The sequence below is a fragment of the Astyanax mexicanus genome, chromosome 1 (genome assembly GCF_023375975.1).
Source record: "Astyanax mexicanus isolate ESR-SI-001 chromosome 1, AstMex3_surface, whole genome shotgun sequence".
Taxonomy (NCBI): domain Eukaryota; kingdom Metazoa; phylum Chordata; class Actinopteri; order Characiformes; family Acestrorhamphidae; genus Astyanax; species Astyanax mexicanus.
Window position 1 is genome coordinate 96130931 of NC_064408.1, and position 19812 is coordinate 96150742.

At 37.8% G+C, this 19812-nt stretch overlaps 2 protein-coding genes across 6 annotated transcripts; one reads left to right on the forward strand and one right to left on the reverse strand.

The window, feature by feature from the left end:
- The first annotated feature begins 12 nt into the window (after positions 1–12).
- LOC103037721 (uncharacterized) lies at positions 13–9035 on the forward strand. Of its 4 annotated transcripts, none has more exons than XM_007249014.4 (11): positions 13–288; positions 1231–1306; positions 1550–1608; positions 1753–1856; positions 2122–2421; positions 2698–2751; positions 2846–3097; positions 3634–3750; positions 4720–4956; positions 5851–6111; positions 6839–9035. In XM_007249014.4, the coding sequence occupies exons 4-11, from the start codon at positions 1820–1822 to the stop codon at positions 7939–7941; spliced, it is 2361 nt and encodes a 786-aa protein (XP_007249076.3). In that variant the 5' UTR covers positions 13–288; positions 1231–1306; positions 1550–1608; positions 1753–1819; the 3' UTR covers positions 7942–9035. The 4 variants fall into 4 exon arrangements, with proteins under 4 accessions (XP_007249076.3, XP_049342092.1, XP_007249075.3 ...); XM_049486135.1 differs by having other exon boundaries at positions 1553–1608; XM_007249013.4 differs by lacking the exon at positions 1550–1608.
- Positions 9036–9239: 204 nt separating this feature from the next.
- spice1 (spindle and centriole associated protein 1) lies at positions 9240–18750 on the reverse strand. Of its 2 annotated transcripts, none has more exons than XM_022682779.2 (18): positions 18616–18750; positions 18026–18097; positions 17878–17925; positions 16865–17011; positions 15935–16037; positions 15730–15848; positions 14675–14760; positions 14468–14583; positions 14245–14364; positions 13647–13906; positions 12942–13073; positions 12700–12823; positions 12476–12550; positions 12181–12297; positions 11205–11533; positions 10733–10916; positions 9811–9959; positions 9240–9422 (listed from the first exon to the last, which is right to left on the reverse strand). In XM_022682779.2, the coding sequence occupies exons 2-18, from the start codon at positions 18095–18097 to the stop codon at positions 9369–9371; spliced, it is 2235 nt and encodes a 744-aa protein (XP_022538500.2). In that variant the 5' UTR covers positions 18616–18750; the 3' UTR covers positions 9240–9368. The 2 variants fall into 2 exon arrangements, with proteins under 2 accessions (XP_022538500.2, XP_022538493.2); XM_022682772.2 differs by having other exon boundaries at positions 11205–11536.
- Positions 18751–19812: the final 1062 nt, after the last annotated feature.

Here is a 19812-nt window from a genome sequence, read left to right on the forward strand (position 1 = left end):
CAGTAACGAGCCTTAAAACTTGGGTGGGATTGAGTAACTTAACCTAGCTAGCGTTGTTGTAGCTGTGTTATAAACACGTTGACCTATTTAGACTCAGTCCTGGTTAAGTTAGCTAGGTTAACTAGCGCGCTGTGAGGCTATCTGATCTGGAGGTAACGCGTCTACACTCCCGTAACTCGGTTTATTTAACTTCCTTAAGAAACCTCGTTCTCTGGCTTTAGGATTTTTCCATGCAGTTAGTTTCAGCTTCAAGGAAGTGGACGCTGTTCGGTCGTTTCACATATAAACGTGAGTATTCAGACAGACCTGAAGTCAGTCATTTATATAGAGAGCTATTTTATAAAGTAGCTCAAGAGTACAGAAACATTAGTGAACTAATGTGGTCTTTTTACTTCTCAGATGTTATTGTCTGTTACTGCATTGTAGTTTCATTTGGAAATGATTTTTATTAGATGTTCAGTGCTTTTCAGAGGTTGTTGAGCAGCTTACACCTAAATAAAATGTAGCCTATTTCAGAAGTACAAGTAGCAGTTTAAAAATTTAACTTATAGAACTGCTGAGAAACATTTAAACCCACTTTTTTGATTATTACATCATTGCTTTAAGTTTTGTAATGGTGTTTTATATAAATCTTTTTAAAATGAGAAGTGTGTGCAACATTAACCCAGTCCTAGAGCTATACTATTACAGCTGAATATAATAAAATCAAAAGAAGGACTGAGTAATACATTATAATGAGTAATATGGGTCTATGTGAAATGCTGATTCCTTTTTTAGATTCCTAATAAGTTAATCAGATGAATATTTTTTTCGAAATCTTTGTTACACTATTTATGTTGCCTTATTAACAGTGTCAGTCTTGTCTGTTACATCTTACAGCTTGGTGACTTTATTTCACCCTATATATATATATATATATATATATATATATATATATATATATATATATATATATATATATATATATATAGGACTGTACTTGACTAGACTGTATATATATATATATATATATATATATATATATAGGACTGTACTTGACTAGACTGTATATATATATATATATATATATATATATATATATATATATATATATATATATATATATATATATATATATATATAGTATTGTGCAGTATAATATAGTATAGCGTAGTATAGTATAATATAGTGTAGTATAAGATTTCCTGTCCACTATTCTAATTACAAAACACTGGCACTCCTGCATTCCAGGATGAAGACTATAGGATGCGTACCTGATAAACAACAAAACCTCCAGACTTCACCAGTCCTCAGTCTGGGACAGCAGGTAAAATGCTGGCATAGGCACACATGAGGTTTAGCTAAAATAATAGTTATTTTTATTAGCAACATTTCTCAAATGATTTCTTATTTCAAATGTTGTAGTTTCTCATGAAGCATTTTCCTGGAATTAACTGAAGATAATTTTGAGACAGCCAATAAGAAATATAAGTAGCTTGTTAACTTGTCAAAGAATGGAAATTTTTACCTATTGTCAGTATAGCTGTTAAAAATGATCTTGTTTTTCTAGAAGAATTAGATGTCACACACAAACAACAATGGCCCCAAAATTCAACCCTGTGGGACAAGGTTGTACACTGGCTTGGCTTTTCAATGACTTTTCAATAGTGGTGTAATTATTGCCTGATGTTTTGAATACATGTAATTGAATAAAACAATGATGTAACTAGTTGCTTTCCACTTGGATGTGTTTTCATATTTTTCTTTTTGCAGCTGCAATAATGAACAGGCTTCTTATATGACATTTTGAGAGCTCATCTACAGATGTCTATGAGGTCATATGTTGGCATCCTCAGCACAGATGTCTCGTGATTTAGGTAAGTGCACTTAGCGTAGTGTAGCTACGGTCTAATAAGTATGATTAGTTTGTTCTTTTCTATAGAGCCTGTTTGTCCAGACAATTGATTGTCCAACGTGTTTTCTGAAATTAAGGGTGTGAAATCATTTGGGAGTCATCTAGGGCTTTGTCAGTAATTGTTGCACCTTAAAATACCTAAACGTATTTATTTAAAAGGGTGTGTAGATACGTTTTGGCATTGGGACTTATCTTATATCTTATATAACATTCTCTCTGGTATCCAGCCCCAGGTTCAGAGGTAAGGCAGACGGTGAAGGCTCACTTGTTGGCATCTCAGAAGCTCCTGGTGGATTCCATGTATAATCTGGCCCCGCTGCTGGACTGCATGCTGTCCACTGAGCTTTTGTCCCAGGATAACTACCACGAGATAAAGGCTGAAAAGACCCCGCAAAACAGGGCCCGCAAACTACTGGAGATTGTCCAAGCTCAGATGGACGAAAGCGAGGCCAGGCGCTTTCTGGAGTGTCTGAAAGAATGCAAGCAGCAATACCCACGACTGCGCAACTGGCTCTCATCTGAAACAGGTACTGTAGTGTAGTACATAGAGTTATTGGGGGATAAAAAAAAAAAATCGACATCAATGCTTGAATATATTTTTATACATAATATGTTACACAGTATTATTTTAGAAACATAAATTAATAAAAAGTATTAATAAAAAGAAAACATTTAAAAATAAAAGAATGGCATAAATTATTGCATGTAAGCTGATGTTTCACATTCTTGAAGTTACATTTTTTAAGGAAGGCAAGTCAAGCGATTATTTTAAGGAACCATATTTTTCCTTTTTTTTCCAACAGGAATCCTGAGTGGACAAACAGATATGTCTTTCCAGACTGGAAGCTCTTCCACTGGTACATTCACACATACTGAAATTCTGTGGTCTACATTTTGTGAAGCGTCTGTTGGTTGGGTTACTCACAAATAGCATTTCCTCACTGCTTCCAGAGCGAAGGTTACAGGCGCAGTTTTATTCTCTGTGTGGTCGCCTGGGCTCCTCCGTGCTCCCCATCTCTCTGGCCCTCTTCTCCAGCAGCACCCTGACCCAGTTTGACCTTGAGCGGATTCAAGCTGCTCCAACCCCAACCCAGCAGACTCAGACCCTGTTGTGTATTTGTCTGACTAAAGGAGAGAATGCATGCAGGAGCTTCTATGAGGCTCTACACAATGAGGACGAGCAGTTAGCAGAGGATATGAATGGTGAGAAGTACTATGCTGCCTTAAAAGGTTTCAGGGGCATGATGTATGTTTAAATAACTTTACTGTAGTGTGGCAAGTTTTTAAGGGTTTATGTAGAGTCACCGGTTCAGTATTGGTGTGTTACTTGAACACACTTACTAAACTGCTAAATCTTTCTAACTAATGAATCATATGTGTAATCTGGTCTAATTTACAGCTGTCTGTGTAGCTTAAGTCCAGCATACTGTTAAGTGTGGAAACAGTCATTTAAGAAAATAAGAGCACTTCCTATAAAAAAATAAATGAAAAAGAGAGGTACACAGTTTTCACAATTAGTAGGATTAATTATATATATTGTAAATATATGTAATATAAAACATAATAATTTTAAACAAAAAAACACATAAAGCTACATAAATGTCACCTTGTATAGCCATATGTAAATGTTAGCTGTTATTTTTAAATGGCAGTGGTGGGGGAGTGAAAAGAAAATTAGCTGTGTTTTTTGGGCATTAGTCAGCAAAACAACCCATATATTAACTGTTCTCTTTCCTCAGTAACTAGTATGGTGGAGGGTCTTTCCATTAGCAGTAAAGCCAGGTCTGAATCCAGCAATGTTCCCATAGCAGTGGAGGAGACCAGAGATACAGCAGAAGGACATCTGCCTTACTCAGGTAACTCAGAGTGTTGTGACCAGCACCAACCACTGACTCCAGAAATATCTGTGTCATAAATGTCTATGGAACCTGGCCAAAATTAGAAGCTGAAATTTGACCCTGCTGAATGCAATCATGATTATACACTGTGTATACACCATGCAAGTGATATATGTCTCAGATTTTCCTAAGTGGTCAACGCAAATGACAGTCAGTATAATTTCCAAGTTATGACCCGTTAAGAATAAATCTAATTTTATTGAACAAACCTCCCAATGATAACAGTAGTTTTTTTTTTAATAAAAATGTCAAAATGCCATGTCCAAATTATTATGCACAACACAGTTTCAAAACATTCTATAGGTTGTAAAAAAATGCAAATGGTCATTTTTTGAATTTGCAGCATGAATTGTACACTTTTACTAAAATCAAAAGCTAATTCACTCAAAAACCTCTCGACAGGCCAACTCACATGTCAACATATGAACCCTTCTTTGATATCACCTTCACAATTCTTGCATTCATTGAACTTGTATGTTTTTCTTTCTGCTTAAATTTCTTTGCACCATGTAAGAATAACCTTCCAGAGCTGCTGTTTTGATGTAAACTGTATCCCACCCTCATAGATCTTTTGCTTGAGGATACTTGCCTTTATCTGCACAAACCCATCTGTGCTCTAAATCAGCCAGAAATCTATTCATGGTATGATGATCATGCGTTAGTTTTCATGAAATATCTAATGTTTTCTCACCTTGTTCACGCTTTTCAGCAGCAGAGAGATCCTTATCCTCTCCTATATTGCTTGAAACCTATAATGTAGGTGGAATTGGAATTTATATTCAACAGCTTACTTCATGACATAGACATTATACTGAAGGTCATTTGCATTGACCATTTAGAAAAACCTAAGAAAAACATCTCTTGCATAATAATTTGGAACGCAGTGTATAGCTCAAAAGTTGGCATATTGTCCATTTCTACTCCCAGGAGTGCTACGTAAAGTCAAGGCACAGCTGAGTGTAGGTGAGGGAGATGAAGCCAGATTGAACATCTGCGAGTTGGGGGTGGCAGTGGGGCTGCCTCGCCGGACCACCAAAGAAAGTCTTCTGGAGGGAGTGGGCATAGAGGACTCCTCTCAGCTTGAGGCCCTGGTGTCACTCTTTATGGAGAAAACCCAGGATGCTGATCGACTCGTCAGCAGAGTGGCAGAACTGGACATTCAAAGTATGAGAACAGCCTTATCCGCAACAGCAGCTTCTCAAACGCACACACACAAAGTTATGGCCATAAACATTTGGACAGTGACACAACCTTTATAATTTAGGCTCTGTATGCCACCACACTAAATTTTAAATAAAACAAATGAGATGCAACTGAAGTGTAGACTGTCAGCTTTTATTCAATGGGTTAAACAAAGATAGCATATGAAGTGTTTAGGAATTATGTTCATTTTTCTACAAAGCCTTCTCCTGTCAGGGGCTCAAAAGTAATTGGACAAATGATCTAAAAAGCTATTTTAGGGCTGCATAAGTTATTTCCTTAATCCATCATCAGTTAAGCAGGTAAAAGGATCTGGAACTGATTCCAGGTTACAGATCCCAAGAAAAAACCCTTTACAACATCCAACCAAGTGAAGATCACTCTCTAAAAAGTAGGTGTATCAGTATCTCAGTCTACCATACAGAGGGTTCACCATAAAGTGAAAACCATTAATAGAAAGACCAGATTAGACCAAAAAACACCTAAAGAATCCAGCCAGGTTCTGAAACAGCGATCTTTGGACAGGTGAAACTAAGATTAACCTGTGCAGGGCGTGCAGGGCTTCCAATTGTCACTTGTGTTTACTGAATGTGTACATTTAAAAATGAACATTTTATTTATGGTAAAGCTCATTTGTCCAATTACTTTTGAGTCCCTGAAATGATAAGACTTTCAATTTCATCTCATTTGTTTCATTCCATTCCATTCAAATGCAGAGTGCAGGTATGCAGTACCTAACTATATGTATGTGTATATATGTATACATCTACACCCCTGCCTGGTGTAAATTCTGGCTAAACCAATACATTTAAAGTCATTAACATACATTAAAGTGAGACTGTTTGTTATGATTTGCAGAGGTTCGGCTCTCTGAGAGGGGCTGCTTATCCCTGAAGTTGCTCCAGGAGGCTGAAGCTATCCTGCGCAGCGGCTGCCACAGCCACTTGCACAAGTGGGACCATCTACATGATCAAGATCACCTGCATGGGCTGGACCAGCTGCATGTAACAGACTGCAGGGAACAGTGCAGGGTGTGGACAGTCTTTAGCTTTCTGCTGTGGGACTGCCTGGTTGAAGCTCTGGAGGAGCCTGAGCTAAAGCCCAGTGGTGACAGTAAGGGTAAGTGGCAATTAATGAAAACAGGAATGAAACAGATGGAAAATTACATATCTGAATACCCCACCAAGTAATGGGTGAGGAGCCCTGTCTTTTAGACTATGCCCGGAACATAGCCACATTTTCAAGAGCCGCCAAATTTTGGAAAAAAGTTTCGGATATAAAAGGATGCCCTGTGACTTTTGACTAAAATATAAGAATCTTTTATTTATGTCCTTTAAAGAGCATTGGTATTAAAGTGGACAGTCTTAATTTTAATACCTGATATTGTGTAGGTCCCCAAAACTGCCACAAGAGCTCCGACTTGTTGAGGAATGAGCCTTTTCAGCATTTTTTTTAGTTTTCTGTGGGATTGAACCTTCTTTGTTTTCCCACTCACTCCAAATATATTAGAAGTAAGTTGGTATCTGGGATTTAGCCAGCAAAATGTGTTGTGACATTAAAAATTAACTCTATTCTCCTTGTCCCCCGTGGGTTTACAAATAACTGCAATTTGAAGAGTACTTTTGAAAAGCTTCATTTTTAGTTTCTAAAAACAGGAAGCTAAAACTAAAATACAGAAAAGTATCTCAATATGTGTAAACCAGGCCTAAATCTTAATTTTCCTTTTAAATAAACTCAGCAGTTTTTCAGGATTCTAGTATTAAATATACATTACTCACAATAATGTTTAAATATTGTAACTTTATGTAACCTTTCTTCCTTATTTACACCTGTTATCCACTCGTAGGCCGTAGCCTGACTGGTGCACTGCAGTGTCTGCGGGGTTGTGAGAGAGTGGAGGCAGATCTACTACAGGAGCTGGAGCTGTGCTGGGAGGAAGGAGGGGCTGAGAACCTTTTACAAAGCATCAGAGTTCTGGCCCAGATCCTGAGAGACCTGTACCCTTTTCAAGATCATTTCAAGCTTTCAGGACCTTCTGTGGAAGGACTGTACAGCTGTCGGTTTAGTAGGATCCACAGGGTCACTTCATTCCAGGGCATTTCAGCCAGGATGATCAAGAAAGCCCTGAACAGTGTTGGCCCTGTCTCATCACACAGAGACTTGACACATCGAGCTCAACAGTACAGGGATTTGTGTCTTCAAATTGCACGATTGCTAAATACGGTACAGCTAGAACGAAGCTCTGGTGAACTCACGAATGCACCTATTACAAATATCATCCAGCACATCTGTCTTACACTTTCAAAACCGTCTTTTAACTCTAGAGCCTTTAACGCAGGAATTCGTCACCGCTTACTCACTCTAACAGAGTTTATTCCTACACAGCTGTGCCTGGGCACCCTGATGCAGCTGCATCAGGAGACCCTGTCAGAACTTCAGCTCTACCTTCAGCGAGGAGAGCACCACAACTTCCAGTTTGACCCCCAATCTGTTCAAATTCTCGGACTGGCGCGTCTGCTTTCAGTCAGCAGTGCCCGGGGACCAACAGCCATCGACAACGGGGTGGAGGAGGACTTCCGTTTCGTAGCGTCTGAGGCAACTTCCTTCCTGGTGCGGCTTCGCTGTCTTGGCTATGAGGAAATTAAAGGGTTCTTCGAGGTTAGTGAGCCACGCTGTTTCTTGGCCTCACAGCTAGGGGAGAATGGACATCATGCCATTCGCTGGCTAGGAGACGTTCTGGCAGAGGAAGAAAACAAAATATGGATAAGAGAAGGAGGCACAGGATGGAGGGAAGAACTGGAGACTGTGGCAAGAAGACATTCCATTCAGCTCTGCAATGAGGGCTGCCTCTTCAGGGTCACGACCTCCCAGGAAGAGTGTGAGGTCAAGTTCATGTACAGGGCTGGTAGGCTATGGGCTACAGCACAGAAGGACTGTGAAGTGCTTTGAGATTGGGAAATTTTAAGCAGTGATGTGATAGTCATTTTCAAATTACACACCATAATGTGGCCTCCTTTACACATTTAAAAAAAAAAAAAACACCCTACTCCATGCAGATATTTTTCCTGAAATTGGGCCAATATGTGTGTTAACACGCACTCAATAACAAAATATATTTTTATGCATCTGAGTATTCCAGAAGTCAGTCAAACAACATACCCTCATTTCTTAGGCCTAGATTTGAGTGCTGGAGTTTAGACTACTCATATGCAAATGAAATGTAGCCAGATACTTATCAAAAAATAAAGCATGTTTCTGTCTGAAGGGCAGCAGAGTGTGCAGTAAAGACCATTTAAATGATGATCCGTGTTTGCTGATTAAATGAGTCCAGGTAAATGCTCTTATTGAAAACGAGACATTTGGTCTTGGGTTGATGGCTGGCCACATAGGGAGTGTTTAGGGTTTAGAAATAAGTGTGCACCGCCTCCTGCTGGCCAGAGCTTAAATAACCCTAGTCATAATGTAAAAATACACTCCGCTATTTCACAATTTGACATTCATACATTTTAAACACGTTTCATTTTTATGCATGTTTTTTGCATTACTTACTAATAAAACTACACTGGGAGCAGTGTGGTGCATGACACAAAGGTGCTGAAAATGATGCTGTTTAGTGCTTGTTGGCAAACTTTGGTGTTCAAAAGTGCATCTATATTAGATAACGTACTGTCCTTAGGGTTCTGAATTGTAAGATCACAATTTATTTGCTGCATCGTTATACCCCTACTTTACAGCAATAAAATATAATGACTGGAAAAAAAAATGGACACGCTCTGTTTTATATTTTTGGGCTGTATTATATTACTATATCAGTAGTATGAAAGGAAGGCAGTGTTCACTAATCACTAAACTTCAGTATGGCTGCTAATCATAGCTAGGTAACATAACTAGTGTGAGCTTCATGTCTGGGGAGGAGCAGGAGAACAGAAAACTCTATCCAGTGTTTTTAAATTGGACCTTTTTTAGCCATTTTAGACACTTGCTCCATTTATTACCAATTGTTCTCATTTGTTGCGAGCATATTAAAGGAACTTTAGTTCAAAGATTGTCATGTGCACATTTAATATTCTTTCAGTTTTCGGTATTATTGGTTTTGAACGACTTAAAAAAAAAAAAAAAAAAAAGGGGCAATGTGAATTAGAAATAATGGCTCTGGTAAAACCAGAGCTAGGATAGTCCTGAGGACCACTGCCATTTAAAATGAAACACCACTCTCAAGCTGCCATTTAAATCATTAGACTGCTATGTTCAATTATCCAATTATTTATTTAAAACTGATAAAATGTGTATAATAAAAACTAAAACAGTACAAAGTAGAGTGGGTACTGTACAGAAGCCAGTCACATCATTCCACCTGTATGTGTGCAGCAGTGTTTTCATTGCACATGTGCAGACAGTGCAAACCAGCCTTCTTCTTTCCGTTTATCCACCTGCACAAAACACAAACCCATCATGGTCAGATTCTGTTTAAGAGTTTTGTTTCCTAAAGCACTGATTTCAGTGATACATGCAGTGTAATTGAAGGCTGTAAGACTCAAACTGACAAAATACTTCAGCTGATCACTGTAAACATTATTGCTGTTGTTCATGTGTGGAGAGCACAAATAAAGCATTGTTGGATGATGGTCAGATATTTGTGATCTATTTCTGGCAATATGGAGCATTATTTAGTCATTTCATTAATGATCTTGTAACATTGTTCAGGTTCAGGTATTATATTTATATATATCTTTTTTGGTGGAATTTGCACATTGCCATAAAGCTTGATACTAAACTGGCCTGTGACACCTTTGTGCATGCGTGTGTGTTTGTCTGTACCTGTGTATTAATAAACCGCAGTTCTCCTTCCTCTATGCTTTGTGGGGAAACTGATCCTCCTGGCCTTCTGCTGTTTGCCCTAGTGTTAGACATCTGGCCTCGCTCAGGTAAAGACGCACTTGATTCCTGAATCATCAGCCTTTCAGCAACTGCAAAACAAAATTTAATTTACTGCAAACCAGCCCTGATGCTATTCTTTATTCTCAATCTGATGCACCTAAAATGAAATACTGAGATGGTTAGTGTGATGAAAGCTTTATTTAATTTTATAAATGGTAGTTCGTAGAGCCTTTCTTCATGTTTAGAGTTATTCGTGAGGGTAAACTGACAGATTATGTTATTGATTAGCACAGTTGATTCTTCATTCATTTTGGAACCAAAATCATTTTATTGAAGAAGGCATTTAAAATCAACTTATGGATATTACAGTCCAACATACTAAACAGTATGTAGATAAATACTGATAATTGCTGTGTAGTACTGAAGGTAATGCTACATAAGGGGACCAGAAAAAAAACTACTTGTGTAATGCAAGGTGACAGTGTCTAATTAGATAGCTTTTAATATTTAAGAAGTCACCATAAAATCAAACAGATTTGTCAGAAGCCGCCACTGCTTAAACCTAATTTGAGTTACTTTTAGGGCTGCAACTAATGATTATTTTGGTAGTCGACTAATCTGTCGATTATTTCTCTTCTTAGTCAACGATTATTTCTGCCAATCCCTCAATACCTGCTTGCTGTGGGTACTGCTCCTACTCAAAATGATAGAAACAGCTAAACATGAGATTTAAATGCGGTAGAAAATGTCCAGAACTTTTAAATGAAAGGAAAGTGCTGTTGCGTTGACGAAATTCATTTTAAACAGCATGCTAGAAGTAGTGCTAGTCATTATAGAGTCATCTACACAAACCCACACAAACCTGTGTTAGAGCTGGTGGAGGGTGGAGATATAGGAGAGACAGCTGGGGAAACACTGGAGCCTGTTTTCTGTTTCTGCTGTTCTATCAGTTCAAGCAGTCTTGCCCTGGCTGTTGCACTCTGTCTGTTCAGCTCCTGCATCCTCTCCTCAAATAGTGTCACTGAAGAGTCATCTAAACCAACACACTGCATAAAACACACACACAGACACGGACAGACAAAACAATGAGTTGTGGTTCAGAGCTTCCTTTAAATTTAACAAAACTCAAAACTCAAAAAAAGGTCAGAAACAGGCTAAGCATTAGTTTATGGAGCCACTACAATTATTTACACATTAAAAATTAGCTACAAAAATTAAAACTTATTGTGGTACCCAAGAGTGATTATAACCAATTAACACTTTTCCAATAAGGCTGAGTGAGTTTGTTCAAAAGGACTCATTAGTAAACCAACAAACTAAATGAGCAAATTCACCTGTTCAGCAGAATGCTGTACATTAATGGGGGATGGTTGCCTGTCTCTAGTGCTGACTGTGGACACTGAATTGCACGCAGAAGCTCCTGCAGAAGAGGGTTGCAGCTGGTTCAGTCGAGCCTGGATCAGTGCATTATGGCTGCACAAGGCAACAATCTGCTGTTGTATTGCATCCCGGGCTGCTTGGTCCAGTAGCAGAGGAGGGCGTGGCATGACATTATCAGGCAGGCTGATGAAGGAAAAAGGAGAGCAGCGGGGCTCTGAGTCCTCCATTGAAGCAACACTGGATGATTCCTGGGAACCCTCAAAGTGCAAAGAGCGGCCACATGCTGCTGAGAGATGGGACAGAAATTCAGATATTTACAAGTGTGCAAAATGATCCTTACACTTTTAGAAGTGACTGACGTTTGGAATAAAATGTGTGTACAATGCTACAATATATTTTTACATTTTTTTTAGTTATGTTCTTTTAATTTAGAAATTTGTATCTCTATTTTGTTTATAACTTAACCTTACTGTTTTAAAAGTCATGTAAAGCTCTTAGTTTTTTAAGGTGCTATTTAAATAAAATGTATTACTACAATTATCATTTTTATTATAGGACTACTGTTTATTTCAAGTCTGCAGTCATTTTAAAGGCATATCAGCAGAAAGAGCACATTCAAACACTTATCATTCACCTTTGCTTGTAAATTAATCAAAAAAAGAATTCCAGCTTTAGTAGAGAAGACAAGACAAAACATGGTGACCAAAACAACTGAAGGCATTTTTTTCTGAATGGCTATTGAAAGCTTGCCCAATCTTCTTCATATTTCAGACAAACCACTCCATGGTTCTATTGATTCAGACCAAGACCAACTCTTTTGGTCAGACCAGGGTTTATGTCAGCTTTTAGACCTGAACATTTACGTTCAGACCAAACTGTAAAAGCACAAAACCAGTAAAACCATTCTTAGTCACTCTTTAACACACTCACCTGCAGAGGGTGCTCTGCTATCTCTCTGCCGTGGAGGAGACAGAAGAACAGCCGGAAGATCAGGTCTCTTATCTTGTAGGTCTGTTTTAGCTGGTACTGCTGGTGTAAAAACACTGTCTGCAAAGTCAAACCACATATTTTAGTTACTCAAAGAGTCAAACTGTGGATCATCCCTCATTTAAAATAATAAATATCAGAAAATATAAACAAATACATTTACACAACATTACACATGGATTGTCAAAATGTTGGTCATAAGTCAAACATGCTTGGTGTTTGTCATTTTAATGATTACCACATTTAGCTTGCACTGTGCCAACTGCTTGTGTATATTGGTTCTCTTCTTCATCATTGATTATCTTCTCATCACCTGGGAGAAAACAGGGCCAAGTGATCACTTTACTTGGAGTAATGGGTTATTGATCATTCAGTGGTGGGATCAATAAACCAGGGGGGCTGTAGTACAGATGACCCTGCTATCTATGTTTAGCTGTAAATGTATGAGTGAGGGATATTTACTTGGTACTTTTTCTGATTCCAGTTCCTTCTCTCCTTCTCCACTCTCAACTGCCAACTCTTCCAACCCGAGGATCACCATGTTCACACGCTGTTCCAGTTCATTTATTCGTGCCTCCAGACTCACCTTGATTTATTAAAAAAAACAACATTTATTTATCTGTCAGTTCTTGGTTCTTCAGTCCTAAATTCATATTGTGTATAATAGCAAATGACACTTCAGATAAGGGGTGAAAATATCTAACCTGTAGGGCAGTGCTCTGTTCTCTCAGTGAGAAACACTCTGTTGTAAGGGCATCAATTTTCTCCCTCTGAATCTTCACCTCTTCTTCTAGTCTTCTTCTTTCCTGTGTCTCCTGTTGTGCCTGTTCTTCTCTCTAAAAGAGAAACAAAAATATTTAACACAAATGGATACAACTGGGGAGGAGGGGAGCATTACACATTTAAAAACCTTAGAACAACATATTAAGAGCCTAACTTTGTTTGATGCAAGTGGGTAATGACAGTGATTAAGCTTTATTATTTGGTTTATTACTAAAAATCCAGCGGGATAAGCGCTGCCACCATGATCAGGAGATCGCTGGTTCGTATCCTGTTCATGTAGCTTGCCATCGGCTACCCCTGAGAAAGCACAATTGACATTGCTCTCTCTGAGTGGGTAGATGGTGCTCTCTCCCCACACCACTCCAAAGGGTTATGTCCACAGCATAAAGCGTCTGTGAGCTGATGTATCGGAACAGACTACTTGGCAATGTGACATCAGCAGCAGTTCGAAAAAGAGGTAGTGATTGACGAAAAACTTCAAATATCCACTCACACATGGTCTACATTACCCTAATACCTCCAATACAAATCAAAAGAAGGACCATTAGATACCAAACATGCTTTGGCTAATTGGGATAAGCGAAACGCTTCAAACTGTAACATTAATAAGACATACACCTCCTCACCCGTCTTATGTGACAAGCAATGCGTCCCAAAATATCAACCAAAGCCACAGAGAAGCCAGTAAGTCCTCTGTGCTGATTAGGAGGTTTCATTGAACTGAGGGGCCCCTGTGGCTCCAGACAGGCCAGCTCTGTCTCCACCTGACCCAGCCTGTCCTGCAGCAGCTCCAGACTAGACTGGTTGGCACTCTGAGAACTTATACCTGAGGAATCCATCCGAGGAGTCAGGCCTCTGGTGGCCCTGGAAGACCTGACTTTACTGCCTGAAAGATAAATCATGAATCACTTACACAGTAGTTACAGTAATTGTAGACAAAATTGAGTATAGCAACTTGAGGATTGCTTTTCAGGTTGAAAGTAATAAGTCCTGAGTTAACTTGGCTATTGGCTAAATACATGTTCAGACATGATCAATAATTTTATTGATTTTAACAAACTGTAATAAATTACACTCCATCCTTGAGAACCTGTCCTACTTGATAAAGTATTAAAATGTAGCAAAGTATTTAGGGAAAAGCTATCCAGCTGCAGCAAAATTATTATTTTTATTCATTCCTTTATTCATTAATTAATTCGTTTATATGTATAATGCTAAGTGTACCAGAATGGGAGGAAGCAGGTTCAGGATTCAAAACCTGAGTCACCAGAGTGGTTGATTCGCTTGTGTCTCTCTCAGGCTCCCTCGACTTCAAACATTCCACAGCCACTGTTGCATTCAGAGCTGCCCAGAACAAATCAGAGAAAAGATGCATATAAAAAAAAAACAAAGGAACTTTGTGAGTTTACAGCTACAATAAAGAGAACATTACTGAAACTCCACACACCTGCATGGTCCCCTGATCTTACTGCATTCCAAGGAGTCTGAGGAACATTCTGCTGTTGCAGTCGTGGATCTGTACTCCACTGAGGGAATTTCGCTTTACATGTTTTCCTCTTTGGCCTGAAAAAAGTGACATAACATTAACTAGTAAGTAATCTCTCTGTATGATCAACCCTCAGTATTCACTAACATTAAAATAAGCTCTCAGAACCTGCACACTTCACTACTGTAGCTCACTGAATCTTCCGGATCATCCTGTTCATGTTCTCCTGCACAATCCTCAATTTCATTCAAGGCCTGAAAAAAAATTAATGTTAATAGAGTTTTATAATGTTGATCATTTTCTTTACTTCAATGCAGGTGGACACTTTTTATTTACTCGTAACTCATACTTAATATAACATGGTGGTTTACTGTATTTTCTTTGTATCAGTATTTTTCCCAGTTTACACATTTAAATATACATATAAATATTTTATTCACTATACTCTTCTTTCCTAATATAAAAATCTGTGTGTACCCTTTATTTTTATTTTATATTATAAATTGACAGTCAAAACAGTCAAAATACTGTTTATCTAAAAACTAAACACATTATCATAATTATACTATATTATATTATATTATAATTATAGATGACAATGACTATCCATTTCATTACTGGCATGTGTTTTATCCATACTGTTTGGTATCTGAGGTATATAAAATCAACTGCTACACCACTCAAAACAACAGTATGTAACATTTGTATCTTAAAATAACACCTTTATGTTGACAATGCTGATGAGACACTGACTTGTAACAGGGAGAATAGTCTCTGCACTGTTGCTATTCTAGGTTTAACATGGAGCTATAGCAGAGAGGACAGTCCTGCCTGCGTGACTGCATAAGAGTTATTTTTTTAGTAAAATCTGGTATTATTACTCTTCCACATCAGTCCTTATGTATTTCACGTTCTGAGATGGTTTTCAATCTCTTAGCTTGCCCAGATACGTGTGTCCTCCAGTGCTGGCACAAAGAACAAGAATCAATTTTCACTTGCAGAGGGACTTGCTTAATGCTGCTTTGAGTTAAAAATAAAACCATGGAATTAGAAGCTACCTTCTGCTTTGATGTAACTGTAGTAACTGTAGTTTTTTCCTTGGATGGAAAATGTGTTATATGGGACAAATAATGTTGAATTTGTAGGTATTTTGGCATGTTAGCCCAAGATCTTTGTGACGCTGCTGTTAGAACACTTGTAAGCACAGCTTATAAAAACAGCACCTGTTGATCCATCATGGACTGGCTGAGCAGTGACAGCTGTGTGGGCGGATCCGGCTTCTGCAGCACAGGAAGCTCTGAATCAGAGTCACAGTCAGGTGCCATGGTAACGCTAGGAAACCCTGCAAAGACACACACACATATGACTATAATTAACAGTAGAGAACATTGACAAAGACAAAGCATAACTGAACAGATAAAGCATTACCAGCCTGTCTGCGAGGTGCATCACCGAACAGATCTTTCACCACAGCCATGGCTCTGTCAGACCTTGCAAGAACATCCTGCAGCTGGCACTGATCTGAGAGGACCTGCACAGACATTAATACTATAGAGGACTAATTGCTTAAAACAAATACTAGGAATGCTTAGATGATAATAGCTTTTAGCTGTTAATACTTGGGCTGGACCACATGTTTTAGCTGACTGTTGTTATGAGACCAGCTTTTGCAATACAGATGAATATGAAACAATATGATGTGTACTAGAATTTGAAGCATTGCTTTGAGGACTTGATTGCATTCAGCAAAAAGAGCATTAGTGAGGTCAGAATGCTGGATGATCACCACCCCACCTTATTCCCAAGTCTTCAACTCAGCCAAAAGTACTGGATGACTGGATGGATGGATGGATGGATGGATGGATGGATGGATGGATGGATGGATGACTGGATGGATGGATGACTGGATGGATGGATGGATGGATGGATGGATGGATGGATGGATGGATGGATGGATGGTTTATTGATCCCCGAGGGGAAATTCTAGGAATATGAGTGCTATTCCAAACTTTTTTTAACTGAAAATGTGCATCAAGGTCATCATGTAGGTTACATTCAAAAGCATTATGATGACTGACCCTGGTTCCTTAAGAAGTACATTTTGCTCTGCATTGGCTCTTATGCTTATAAAAGGACAATTATTCAGGTTCTTCGTTAGAGCACCACTTACACCGTTATGAAGTAAGATACAAATGGCCTGATCTGAGTATTGCTACAGTTATAAAGAAAAAAAACCCAGACATATTACGTACATTAATGTAAAGATGTAAACCAAGCAAACATAATTTGTAATACAATTTGTACACAATGATTATTACGACACATTGACCAATGTTGCTGAGTGATTGTCAGGCGTACCTCTCTGATGATCCTGAGTCTGGCCTGATCTAATCCTGGAGGGCTGGCTGGCTGGCACTTTTTCTGTATCCGCTTCAAGCTTTTCTCTTTCAGCTCCCACTGAGCGAGAGTCTTGTTGTGTGACCTGTGCATCTCATGACGCCTGGACTGATGTTGCATTTAAGGTGGAAAACCAAAATACAGTCAGTCTCATTACACACTTAACAAAAGTCTGAAATACATGTCAGCGGAATTGAGCTGAATGATATGACCAAAACTTGTACTACAATATATTTCTTAGCCTTGACCAATATAATAAAATATAATTTCAATATCTATAAAAACAGTATAAAGCAACTGCCGATTGTGTATGTACTCATGCACTGACAGCTTTTATCATGATATTTAAACACATTTTCACGATCAACAAAATACACAGACAAAATGCATTTTTAGCAGATTCTCAGATTCTTGTGCTGCACTTCATCCATTTGGTCAGGGTTTTTACACTCTATAAAATTAAATGTACAGTTTGGACATTGTTCTTTAAGCACTGATGAAATCCTCAACATGCTTGTTAACATATGTACTCAATACAATAAGTATATCCATCACAATTAGGCCAGTCACAATAATTATAGTATCACCTTATCATACAACAAACAGACATTACCTCAATAATATTTATTGTGTTCATTTACAATATTTTAGCCAGTCATGCTAAATAACCAAGGGTTCAAAAACTGCGATTTCATACACACGTGCGAGACTGAAGTAAGAGAAGAAAAAAAGCATATATTTTTCCAAACTATACAGTTAATAATGAAAATGTTTTCTTTAAAAGGATATCATTCCTTTGTTATGCTATTACATTATTGTTGTCAGTCAGTGGAATAATATAGTTTATAGCAATAATTTATTTCACTATAGATCGCTAACAAAAATTCTTATTGTGGTAGGTTTACTCACAATACAACAAAATATTGTCACATTGCCCAGCTCTACTGTGTGAAATAGTTATGTGGATATCTTACCAATTCCTCTGGGGTGGATTTGTGCACTGATAGGTCATTGACTGTGCTCTACAGAGCAAAAAAGGAAGAAAAGGGGAAATACAGAGTAAATAAAGCAACTGACACTTTCCAAACTCAATAAAAAATTTCAATAAAGTCCAGCACTTACCACCCACTCTTTTTTAGTGGCGGACACTTTCTTGGTTCTCACTGGTCGGCGGTTAATCCTCACAAATGACATCTAACAACACACAACAGAGTCAGCGGCAACAGCGAAAAACATCTAACCAGATAAACACAACTGACCAACAGGAAAACAGCAGCCAACTATAAGCCAACGTATTACCTTAACCAATAACCCACATAATTAACTGTGGGGTTAGCTAACGTTAACTCATTAAATAGTACAACTGTAAAATTCAGAGTAATGTTACAGAAACTACATTTGCCCCCATTGCTAGCTAACTAACGCTAGCTTTCTAGCTTAAGAAGACAACAATTCGCTAATGTAGCAATGTTAAATTAGCTAGGTTAAGCTATCCAGCTTGTATAACGTTAACTATGACCAACAAACGTAACTTAGTTAACCTAACTAACATTCAGAAGCACGCTCTGAGATGTTTGGATTCCACTAAGTTAGCTAGTTTTAACTGTACTGGCACTGGTAAAACCCCGCATTGTTAATCGTTTAGCTGATGACAGGCACCACAAAGAGTCTATATTAACTGTAAGTAATAATATATATAGTCATATATTCACCTTGCTGATGTCCAGGCTTGTGTTTCTACTCTGGGGGCGGGTAGTAAACTGTTAACTGTGAAGAGAGCAACAGATTTTTTTAAAAGCGCCGCCGATCAGACCACACTTCAATATAAAAGTCCTGCGGGTCGCATAACACATTTACGACGGCGTTTTAGGGCCATACAAAAAGGTCACTTTGAGCATAAAGACGTAATATTCTGAGAAAAATGTTGTTATATTACTAGAATAAAGTTGTAATATTTATTTTTAAAAATGTTGTAATATTATGAAAATAAAGTTGATATATTACTAGAATAAAGTTGTAATATTTATTTTTAAAAAGTTGTAATATTACGAGAACAAAGTTTTAATATTACAAGTTTTAATATTGTAAGATTATAAGAATACAGTCGTAGTATTACAAGAATAAAGTCCTAATATTACGAGATTAAAGTCATAATATTACAAGAATAAAGTCGTAAAATTACGAGAACAAAGTTGTAGTATTTTGTAATATTCTGAGCTGTAGTATTTTGAATTGTATTAGAGCAGAGCAGTGAGAACAGGAAAAGGGGCATTTTCTACTCATTATCTGTTACAGAACATTAACATGATCTGTTATAACCTGTCGATTATTAATAGTATTACAATTTTGCCGTGGTGGTATCCCGGTAGTCAAGCTTTCTGCATCGGGAGCTGTCTTTATTCTTGAGGCGTCCCTGTAGTCGTCTTTATTCTCGAAGTGAACTGTTTTTAGTTATTTATTTATTTTGGGTATGTCCCTATAACGCCTTCATAGTCATACACATAATATCGTAAAATAAAAAATCTTAATTTTCAGTGTTTGACGTAGATAATGTTTTTTCTGTTGTAAATTGTTCACTGTGTCAAAATGTTATGATAAGTAGATCAATAAAATGCTTTAAAATTATTTGTCAAAATATTTTCTTCCTGTCTTCTATTAATCGTTAAGAACGTCTTTTCCTTGTTCAGCAAGGTGTATTGTACATAAACTAAATGTAACATAGTAATACTGGGAATTGACCTGAATATGATTCTACACTCTTTGACCACTGAATTCTGTATGCAGAAAATCAGACACTGGGACACTTGGGTTATTATTTGATCGAATGCTGCAGGCCTCTCAGTGCGTCTCAGATCTGATCCTATAACATTGGTCAACCTGCACTCATCAAAATAAGGTACTTCAAATTA